The 11,668-nt window shown below is 44.1% G+C and overlaps 1 protein-coding gene across 1 annotated transcript in view; it reads left to right on the forward strand.

Annotated features, from left to right (window-relative positions):
- Window positions 1–7,134: 7,134 nt before the first annotated feature.
- DYRK4 (dual specificity tyrosine phosphorylation regulated kinase 4) overlaps window positions 7,135–11,668 on the forward strand; it is a 30,816-nt gene continuing 26,282 nt past the window's right edge. The window contains exons 1-3 of the mRNA XM_019515856.1: window positions 7,135–7,200; window positions 8,890–9,031; window positions 10,427–10,590. Coding sequence (XP_019371401.1) covers window positions 7,135–7,200; window positions 8,890–9,031; window positions 10,427–10,590 — 372 coding nt within the window. The remainder of the gene's footprint in view (window positions 7,201–8,889; window positions 9,032–10,426; window positions 10,591–11,668) is intronic.

An 11,668-nucleotide genomic window follows, 5' to 3' on the forward strand; every position in this document is an offset into this window, starting at 1 on the left:
AAAAAGGAAGAGACCTCTTTGGCTAGCCTGCTTACACCAGTCTACGATGAAATCTCAAGCCTCATGGCAGAGTAGCAACAGCCTGTTGTTTCAGCACTAAATGACTTGTCATCTCCGTCATTCAACATCCTTAGCATTGATATTGGCACCAGTTGACTCATTACAAAAGCTCTTTGTGAGAATTGCTTCAATTCTAGAAACAGAGATATTTTTGCTTCAATTCTAGAAACAGAGATGTTTTTATCTGTGCTGAGAAATCTTACCAGGTATGAACTGTGAGCAACTCTGTGTCCAGCCAAAATCATTCTTCCCTGTAAATGAGGGGCTGCTTGATCCATGTAAGGTACTGTGTCTGATAGCAGCTACAGTAACTCTGATGTCAGAACATGGAGAGGAGTAGGGCTTGGTTGCTTTATTTAAGTAGGACTATTTCTGTGCCCACTGCAACATGGAGCCCTCAGCTGTTCTGTCAGTACAAGAGAAGTCAAATGCTAAAAAAAGCATCCCTAAGTAAAAGGTCCCTAGAAGGGTCCACCTATTCAGGAACAAACTGCACTCCTCTTCCTCCTTCCAACGTCAAATTGCCAGGACTTTGTTGGCCACATGTGACTTCTTGGCTTGGAATAAACTGAGATCCTTGAATGCCTACAGTGAATGCCTCCAACATCACCACCAGATCTGTGGTCATGATGGTGGGTATGTGCATACAATATGGCTCTGAACATTGGAGGTACAGGTATTGATTGGGCCTCTGATATTTAAGGGCATTACATTCATTAACAAAAAAGCTAACAGGTAGCTATACTCCTCAACTGACATCTTGCACTTCCTGGACAGCTACATGCCAGTCCAGTATAAAAAGTCATACTGATGAGGCAGATGGGTGCCATCCTGTCACTCGAGGCAACCTAAGCATGATGCTAAGAAGCAGCGGAGATGCAACAGGAGCTGCTAGTCACTTTCTTCCTCAGTGGCACACCATATTCCTGTGCCACCTTAGCAAATTTGACAGGACTGTCATGGACCATATGGGATCCAACCCAAGAAACTACACCTTCAGAAACAGTCCTTGTCCATTGCATTCCTCATCCATGATCTGCAGTAGCACTGAACAGTTAGGTGTTAGAGATCATTGCCCATAGCTACCTCAGCTATTTCACTTTTTAACCCCTACCCTTCTCTCTTCCATGCCACCTTGTTGTGAGGGTTTGGCTGGGACAGGTGGCCAAGCCTGCAGCTAGGTCCTGGGGGTTAGCAGGGTGGGGGTGTAGGTTACTGGAGCTGAGAGGGAAGATCCAAGAGGTATAGTCCAAGGTATAATCCAAGGTCAGGAGCCAGGGGTCAGAGAACCAGTGCTCAGTTCCAAGGTAAAATCCAAGATCAGGATCAAGGAAGCTAAGCCAAGTCAGGATGCCAGAAAAACCAGAGAGAGTGGACCCAGTGCTGTTTCAAGGGAAATCCAAGATCAGGGTCAGAAAAAGCCAAGCCAAAGCCATAGAGGCTCTACAGCAGGGCTGGGCAAAATATGGCCTGTGGGTCAGATCTGATCCACAGAGCAATTTTGCCTTGCCTAGCCTGCAGCACGTCCTTTAGCCCTGCCAGGTGATGCTGGGCCCCCCTGTCCTATACCAACCTGCAGCTCACCCAGGGATTCCTGCGCAGTGGTGGCAGTCCCCAGCCCTGCTGGCTTGGTGTAGGATGGAGCAGAGCAGAACAGGGGTAGCAGCAGTGGTGGGCGCCCAAGTAAGTGTGCTGCATCTGGGTTGGGCACCAGGGCCGGGGGCTGGTTTCCATGAAGATAATGCAAAGCCAGGCAGGGAGCTGCATCCGAGGCTGGGGGCCAGTCTCCATAGAGACTGTGCATGGCCAGGTGGAGAGATACATCTGAGGCTGGGGGTTGGTCTCCAAGGGTCTATGTGGCCCTCAGGCCCAAATAATTGCCCACCTCTGCTCTGCAGTGTTATAATACTACCTCATCCCTCCTGGATTCTGTATAAATCCATCACACAAAGGACATTTGCTTGAGTTTTGTTCTGGGGGATTGTCATTCGGTTTAGACATCCTGAAACAGTAAAGTATTTAGTGCAGAGTATTAAGGTAAGAGCTGTTCACTGGTCATGCAATTTAAAAATAGTGCAGAAAGCCCCTGCACTGCTGAGCACAAATAAGTACTGGAAGTTCAGTCTCCTAATATATATATATTTAGAAGATCTGACCCATTTCTATCACATGGGATCAACCTACCATTATATACAATAAAGTGAAAGGAACAATAAAATGTTTAAAAAGTGAGGGAGTGGAGAAAAGAGACGGTATAAGAAAAATTATTTGGCTTCATCTTCCCCTTATAGTGACAGCTCAGGGGAAAATAAGCTGCACTGCAGTACGGTGGCAGACATGCTGTCTCTGTGGGCACATCTACATACAGTTGACACAGTTAAATAAACTCCAGTGCAGTTCATGGCCAAGTTTATTGCTCCTGGGCTCAGTGTGTACACATGCACCTGGGACCACAGCAAGCTGAGCATCGCCCCAGCTGGCAGTGGGTCTGGGGGTCAGACTGCCAGCCCAGAGCTGCTCCACCCTGGCTCAGCATGCTGCGGAGGGGCTCGCTGGGGCACAAGGGTGTTATAATGTGGGTTAGCTGGCAGGTCACCTTCTAGACATCCATTGCAGCACACTAAATAACTCCACCATTGGATAGTACTTGTGTCAAGCAGTACTATTCTACAGTGGAGTTAATTCGTTTACTCTGACCTAATAGTGCTGCAGGTGTAAACAGTGATGCTTTACTGCAGAGCTAATTAGTCTGTACACAGTCACAATAAAATGCACATGTAGCTGTCCCCTGTGTGTTCTTGGGAGACATTTGACCTCCTAGTGGCATGTTCTCTGTGATGCAGGGTACCTCTGCCTTATTGCCGGTACAATATTATTTTTAAATGACATGATTGAAATCTTTATGAACATGTGTACAGGATACTGGCACATCACTGTCCACCTCTTTTCACTGTGCCCACTCTATCCCACAATAGGGCTATGTTTGCTGCCAACTCCCATCTCTGAGTTTGTAGGCATATCCCACTGTCCAGCTGGACAGAATGGAGGCAGTTGCATGAAAGGCCATGGGCACTGGCTGGTACAAGTGCAGATAGTCTCATAAACAGGATAAGTTGCTCAAAAAAGTTAGGAGCTCAATTATGTTGCAAGAGCATCCACCATTGAGCTAGGTGAATCAATTCTGACAGTGACATTCTTTTGCCCTGGATGAAAAAAATAGGATATTAGACAAACTGCCTGCAAGTGAAAGTCAGAGATGTTGAATTGTGATCATATTAATGTGATTTTGCTTCTTGCATTCCCATTTTCTTACAAAATGGTGATAGCAGGTTGCCAGAAGCAGCATAACAGCAACAGCCTGAAGCTCTGCAGGGGACTAATTTATCTTGTTCCAAGGACACATCCAGTCCATAGTGGGAATATAACCAAAGTGTGGTATCAAATAGAAGTTTACAATCATAGTTGCATTTACCATGGAAGTGATTGTTCTTTTTTATAAAAACACAGGTAAAATCCCAGCAGAATAAAAAAGCTATTAGCCACTCCGCAGTCTGCCCGCTTGTTTTACCTAAGCACGATTACTGCTAAAATGATCATCTGTGCCATTTTTCTAAGCCAATCTAATGGAGTAAATAGAATATTACATTGCATTTTTACATTACATTTTCATGATAGATTAGGTAGCTGCACTCAGTGTAGTGCTAATGGAGCCAGCAAAATTGAAAATCTTGCAGTGTCATTTTTTTAGAATCGTCTTTATGAAATAACATGTCCCATCATCTTTTCAGTCTTCCCAAGTAGATGCATTTTCTCAGTCCCGGCTGCCAACACAAGAGAGCAATCGTCTGGGATCTAACAAAGTCTTCCGTCAGGTACAGGAATCTTCAGTTAATTTTAAAGAATATCCTAATGCTTGTTTTCCAGGAGATCCACCCAAGTGTAAGAAACCTGATCAGACAGAGGTCCCATGAGGGTGAGAGCAGGATACCCCTCTTTTTAAAAAAAAAATATTTCATACCTTCCTCCCTACAGCTGTGTCACTTGTGCCTAGCAGCTGTGAGTATTATGTGCTCCCACTAGCTGTTCATCAGTATTTTGGAGCTATATGCTCTGTTCATTGTGGGATAAACAGACTTCCCTCCTGCAGGATGTTCTCATGGGGTTCATCTACACATGCAAATAATGTGCACGAATAAACTCTAGAGTCCGTTGCACTGGAGTTTATTTGTGCACAGCACATGGAGCCCAGTCAGAGCAGCCTTGGGCTGGCAGGGGGACCCAGGTCTACTCCGCAGCAGCCTCTGGAGCAGCCTGCCAGCCCGGGGCTGGCTGAGGCATGAAGGTGCTCCATTGCAAGGCTGGCTGGCAGGCAGCCCCTGTGCTGAAGCACTCACATGCCCCAGCTATCCCTGTCACTGTCTACACATGTGCTGCAGTGCATGAAACAATGCCACCATAGGGGACTACCCTGAGTTGCTATTTATTAGTCTTCTGCGATGTAATAGGGTCACATGTGTAGATGGTGACATTTTACTGTGGAGCTAATTAGCGAGCTCCGCAGTAAATGTCTTGTGTAGACGTGCCCATGGAGATCTCCATGAGCCTCAACTCTAAGAATTTTCAGACCCTTCCATAGCATTTCCTACAAAAGAGAAAATATGCTCCTTTAACGGGGGTCAGGTTCAACTGGTTTGGATTGTTTGTCTGTTTTTTAAAATACTACTGAAACTCAATTGTCATGAATTAATCCAGAATCAGACTTCCTGCTGTTAAGAGCTTAAAATTGCCATTGGGTCATGAAGATTTCAGTATGGAACGTGAGGTTCTGGTCTGGCCGCTAGGAGCACGCAAACCAACTGTTCCGGGATTTGAGCCTATTTTTTGCATCGGTACCATTCAACAGAAGAAGTTTTTTTACCTTGAAAGGTTTCTTTGCATATATTAAAGAGGATATTGTCTTCTGGATGCTAAATAATATTGCCTCCCAGCTTTCATAAAGATTACCACTACCCACATAAATAACTGACTTGAAAACACGTATGATCTGGAAATGTTTCATAGATAATGAAAGGGTCTAGTCTTCAAGGGTGCCTGTGGACATGCAGGATGCCTGCTCTGACATGCTATAATTACAGTGCATTGGAACAGTCTCAATTAATGCTAATTATCACAAATGGTGGCAGAGGAGCTTTAACTAGAGCTTGTCAAATCAGCTTTCGTTAAAGCACCCCCACCTCCATTTTGAGCAGTGGGACACTGAATACATGAGAGTCTATGGACACTTTTAATAAGAGCGGCTCCTGAAAGCCGCTCTAAGTAAGGTTCCCCCATCCCACAGCACTTGCTCCAATAGTCTATCCCTTCTGAAAATTTCAAAGTATAGGTTGCATCCACTTTTTAGTTGTGTGTGGATAAAAAGCACCTACATTTTATTCATAATAAGAAAGATGTATTGTGTTTGGCTCCAAAACTAATTAATTTCTCAAATTTTTCAACAAATAAAATATTGAGGCTGATAACATATAGGAAATTTTCAATTTAGAAGAGGCACGTTTTGAAAAATAACAGTTGAGGAATTGAAACCAGATCATTTCATGGAAACTTTTAATATAAATCCATAACAAAATCTACTTGTGTTATACAGTACCTGTTTATCTGTTAATAATTTTCGTCTTGAACATATTTTAAAAATATATTCTGACAAATTATTTTTAAAAATACCATAAATAACTGAGCTCAGGCCTTCAACCTAAGCTATTTATTTAAAAAAAAAACCCCAAAAATTTGTCATTTATTATGTTATTTGTTTTATTTTTACTTTAGAAATTCAATAGCAGTGTTAGTTCACTCCCTCATCTGGAAGGCCATGCCAGGCATGGTGTGATTGCAAGTGCTGCTAAAATTCATCCTCAAGACAGGAGCCTTCCTCAGATAGCACACAAGAATCTACAGAATGCACATACATCACTGCATGTAAGTTAAAGAACATCATCTAGTCTCATATTCCCCTGGGTTTTTTTAACCTCTTTGTTTCTAATGGACCTGTGGATGTTTAAGGAATCTAATTAGTGAGTTTCTATCACTGGTTTCTAAATATCAGTGGTTTCTAAACTGTAGTGTGCCGATCCACTGAGGCCATGGTAGGTGGTGTGTAGATGACCCCACATCTCCCCTTTCCAATTAAAAGTTTAGTGATGAAGGAGAATGGTGATCCATGTGTGTTGGAGATGAAATAGTATTGTGGTGCAAATTTGGAGTGTTGACCCAAAACTCTGCGAACAAGCAATCTGTCTGTGTGTATGTGTGTGTGTGCACACATCTGTAGATAAATTACTGTATATATTTCCTTCAGTTTGTAACTTTCGCTGGCATAGCTCTATCTTAAGGAAAGTGTCAGTGAAGGCCAAACACCTCAGGTTTGGCACCTTGATCTGGAAATGCCCTCAAAAGTTGTAATGTTTCCCTGAAGTGACACGAACTTTTGGAAGTTCTCTCTACTGCTGGCCTTTAGAAACCCAGCAACATCCTCCTTTTCTCATTCTTCTTTCTCTTTCCCCTATCACAGGTCTCTTTATTCCTCTTTTTTGTGATGCAGATTAAATCTGTAATCTAAAATTGGTGATTCCCTTTCCCAAAAGCATAACAAGAAGTTTCTGCACCCTGAGCAGCTGGGAGGCAGGGGGGTGGGAGTGAGCAGAGAGAAGCAGCATGGAGTGAGCAATTTGCAGTGTGGATGCAATTTACAGCTCCCCAGCCCAGCACAACCCTCCACTGGCTGGATACTGAGCTCGCACACAGCCAGGGGGGAGCAGGGTGGTGACTGAAAGCAGCAGCAGTGGCACAAGCAAAGCTCTCCAGCTCTGTGGGCCAGGTCTAGTAGCTCGGCTGGATCTGGCCCACAGGCTGTATGTTGCTGACTCCTTTCCTAAGAAGCTGCAGAGAAGATAGCCTCCCTTCTTCTGCAATGCTTAGAAATTTAGAAGCAGCATAAAAATTGCAATATGGAAAACAAGCCGAAGGGCTTGCTATTTGTACTTGATTTTTAAATCTGTTTGTTGTATCTTAGCAATATAGATGCCGATGGTGAATCATGCAGTCACAGAAGTCAGAGATGGAAAATACCATTTAGATTTTGAATTTGTAAACCTTTCCTATAAAAAAAGTTAAAAGGTGAAAAAGGAAAAGTATTCCCCCCCGCCCCCAGGCCAAGCAAGAAACACTTGCCAGTAACAAAACACCCATTTCACCAGAGATTAAAACACCCTCCCCAGTGTCCTTCTTGGGGTTACATATTTAGGACTGGCTGTCCACCTTCCAATCTGCACAGTGCCCCCTTGATGGACCAGCAGAACTGGTCCACATTTTGTTGCGAGGTAAAGTATCAAAATTCAAAGGAGACTTGTGCCTAGTAGGGCTGTGCGAAGCTTCAGTCCCTGATTCAATTCGGTGGAGATTCAGCCCGATTTGGTGACTGAATCTCCAAATCCAAATTGAATCAGGAGACCGTTTAAGCTCTCCAAATCAAATCGGAACCCTCTGAATTGATTTGGAGAGATTTGGAGGTTCAGACATAGACACAGCTTTAAATGTTTTTTCTACATACCTCAAGGTAGCAGGCGGCTCCTGAATGCTGAGATGCTGGGGTGGATGGAGCATCCCACAGGAGCATGGGGGGGTCCCCAGAACACTTGGCGGCAGACCCAAAAGTGGACCAGAAGCACTTCCAGTCCACTTCCAGGTCCGCTGCAGAGTGCACGAGGGACCCCTGCCCTTGGCTTGGCGATTGGTGCCTCCTGGGTCTGAGGGGGCACCCAGGGTCCCCCTGTGGATGATCTGGAAGTATTTCTGCAGACTCCCCCCACCGCCCCTGTAGGATGCTCCATCTGCCCCACCATCACAGCATTCACGAGCTGTGCCTGCTACCTCAAGGTATGTAGAAAAAGCATTTAAAACTGTGTGTATGGCTGAATCACTGATTCTCTGAATCAGCATCAAATCTTCAGATTCGGATTCGGCTGAACCAAATTGGGGACAGTGATCTGAATCAACTAACTGAATCACCGTCCGCAATTTGGGCTGAATCTGAGTCCGAATCAAATAAGTCCCGTTTCGCACGTCCCTAGTGCCCAGACCAGGAACTGGAAAAATTGAAGGGCATTATCAGAGCTGGCCCCTGCAAGCCAGTTTCTGCAGTTCTTCAGGGTTGTCATCTTGACCTAGCTCAGCAGGAAATTGGCCTAAGAGATCACACACCTTTCAGCCACTTGGGACAGGATAGGGAAAACATACATAGTCTTAGAGAAGTCCAAGTCTAGCATGCCAAAGTGGGTGCTAAACATGGCAAAGAGCAGACACAGTTGGGGCAGTCTAGGAAGATACAGAAGATCATCTCCTCCTCCTCCTCACAGAAAGGACAGTTTGCTAACATTCATGGGTCTAAATGGCAGACAAAGGTGCTGGTGGCCAGGGCCCTTTTAGAACATCTTGCCCCTTGCCTCCCACCCCCACCCCCACCCCATACCCATTAGCAGAAAGACCAAGGGCTGCATCCTCACGTGATGTAAATGTTTATGGTATAAACACAGTTGGAAATTTCCACAGCTATTGCCCATACCGTACCTGTTTTGTGGATAAAGGGAAAACTGTAATCTTCAAATCACCTTGTCCTTTTCCAGTGCAAAATAAACATTGCAATCTCTCAAAAAGTCCAGAGCTTTCAGATCTTTCTTGTGAGTAAGATACACGTAGGATTTTTATGTAGTGGGAGGAGTGAGCTGAAAATGAGGGAATATAAAAAAAATCACAATAAAAATCTTTGTTGGTTGGCAGGAAAACAGATCTCAAGTCCAGCCACATTTTTCCCGATTTAACATTGCAGAAAGCCTGCCTGAAAATGATATCAAAGTCCAGTCAAATACATCAGAAATAGAAATTTCCAATACCAGTCTCAAGCTCCCTCTGACAGCTTCAGGTACAGTATGGACAGAAAGCATGTATCCTAGACAAACTGAAGTAGCCCACAATACTTACTGCAGTAAATGTTCACTGAAATGCTTTATATAGGCTTTTGGGAAGAGGGAACAAGGTTGTGTTACCGGATTTTTTTTAATTAATTTTTTTTTTTTTTTTTTACATATTGGAAGCAAATAGACTAGTTTAAATAGTCAAGTGTTATTCAAGGTCCATTTTTGGCAGAAATTGTACTGCAGTGATTAACATGAACTGACATGTCTCATTAAATGATACTATTTTCAGTTGACTATAACTTTGCCAATCTTTAACCATTTGGGCTCAGAATGTCCCTATTAGGAACCCGTAGCCTGATGTTTTTGGGGGTGGGGGGGAAGGATAGAAGAGGGGCAGTATGGAATTTCCAGCACGAATGGTTCAGACATCAAACGTTTCTGAGAATGACGCTTGGGAAAATACATTATTTTGCCTATGTTAAAATGTTTTTGCAATCTGTTTTGCAAAGCTCCCTTACCGCAATGCTTTTGAGCAGTGCCTTCGTACTGGGTTGTGGCATGACCTTTCTATCAAGTAGCCCTCAAGTACAAATTTGGTTAAGTTGTTGACCTTTGATAAACTGCAGTTAACACATGCTCACTCAGTACAGACTTGCTAGTGATTAACAGCTAAAATCAGTACAGATTCTGCTGCTACCTCAGCCACTCTGCTTTTCTCAGAGCTTCTAGTGCTGATCAGGCTACATATGTGCCATCCCCACAGAGTAAGTGAACATAGTTCAACCCATGGTTTTGAGAGCTCAGAAGTACTTTCTCCTTGATGGCTTCTCCTAAATGCTTCAGGCCAGGGTGGATCTGGGCACTACGGGAGCTTGTACAAAATGTTACATGAACTAAAAGCAGGGATGCCCCTCCTGCCTAATATGTAGCACACCTGGAGGAGGAAGCCACATGGTTTGAATGGCAGAGATGAAATAATTAAATTGGAACTGGAGAAGAGAAAAGAAAATGGAAATGAGACCCACTGGGCAAGAAGACTGAGAACTGGGGGTCAAAGAAAGCTTTACCTGAGAGGGAGAGAAAGCTGGGGTTGCAAGTTACAGTGGGGAAGCAAGAATGAAACTTGTTGGGAAAGAAGACCAGGACAGGCACAAGAGACTGGGACTAGGAGCCAGTTAGTGGAGGGCTTGAAGTACCCAGATAAACAGAAGCATGAGAAGGGATTGAGGGGACTGGAATTTGCTGGACAAGGAGACGGGGCTAGAAAACAGTGTGGAGGGAAGTAGGGGTGGGAGAAAGGAGACCAATCTAAAAAAAGCCCTTCTTAAGAATGACAGTAGAATTGTATGGCTCAGTTGATTCACATCTTCCCCATTGTTGTTGTTGTTTCTCCTATTTAGAAGCCTTGAAATATTTCAGAAACCAATTAACAGTCTATGAACAGAAAGAAATTCTAAGCTATGCAGAGCTGTGGTTTCTTGGCCTAGAAGCTAAGAAGGTTGAAGGTTTGCCTGAAACGCAGAACAATAATTGTTATGATGATGAACATGGTTCCTACCTAAAGGTAAGGAAATTCTGGTATTTAGAATCTGGATGAGAATATTTGTAATGAGGATTGTCTGCCCTTGGCGTCTGGTCTGTGTAGGGTAAATGTTCTCAGGCCACCCTGTCAGAAACCACTGGTACTGACAACCTGTTTGAAATCTCAGCAGAGAATTATTGAGCGGCAGTGCATCTTTCCTCTTTGTCACAATTGACACCAGATATATTGTTTAAACACAAATATATCAGGGAAACCTGCAGTTTTGTATTTGTCATATTTATCCTATGGGCAGATGACTTCATTAACTGTCAGTCCAACACATTTCCTGGACAGTGAGAGCTAGATCCAATTTTACTTTCTGTCCCTACATGACAGCTACCTAGCTGCCTATATGCAGTTTTTGGCACTTAAGCACAGTTTGTCATTCTGTTCTGGGTGCAGTGAAGCTGCATTTAGTACTCATTGGAGGAAATGAATTGAAAGCAGTGGAGAAGTTTGTCCTCCATTAGGAGCAAGACCCCAGGGGCCTTTCCCATTCATCTCATTAAGCTACACGCCCTCTATCTTGTTTTTTAATTCTTCTGGTCTCACATATCTCCCTTTCTGATTGCCAGAGGGCCAGTTTCATAGGGAATACAGGAGAGAGGCATGATAATGCCTAATCTGTGGTGTGGTGGTTAGAGCACTGTTCAGGGAAGGAGGAGATGCAAATTCAAATACCCTTTAGGCAAGGAGGGTCTGAAATCTGAACCTTCCACTTCCTGGATGAGTGCTGTAACCATTAGGCTGTTGGGCTAAAACAGCAGTCAACAACTTTTTCTAGACAGGCTTCTGTTAAGACCTAACTTCTGCTGCTGCTGCTGCCACCACTTCTCCTCACCACTGTCTCCCTGCCAAGCCAGCTGTGGCACAGGTGAAGCTCCCTGCCTCCACAGCTGAGATGACCCCAAAGCCCCCTGACCCAATGGGCTGGACTGGGTGTTCAGTAGGCCATAGGTTGTCAGTCCCTAGGCTAAAACATATACTCATCTTCCTTGCTTCCAGAAGGCAGGAGTGCAGACGATTCTGTTTTTTCAGAGGTCCAAATAAAATAAAAAAT

The sequence above is a fragment of the Gavialis gangeticus genome, unplaced genomic scaffold (assembly GCF_001723915.1).
Source record: "Gavialis gangeticus isolate Ggan-Ray unplaced genomic scaffold, GavGan_comp1, whole genome shotgun sequence".
Lineage (NCBI taxonomy): Eukaryota > Metazoa > Chordata > Crocodylia > Gavialidae > Gavialis > Gavialis gangeticus.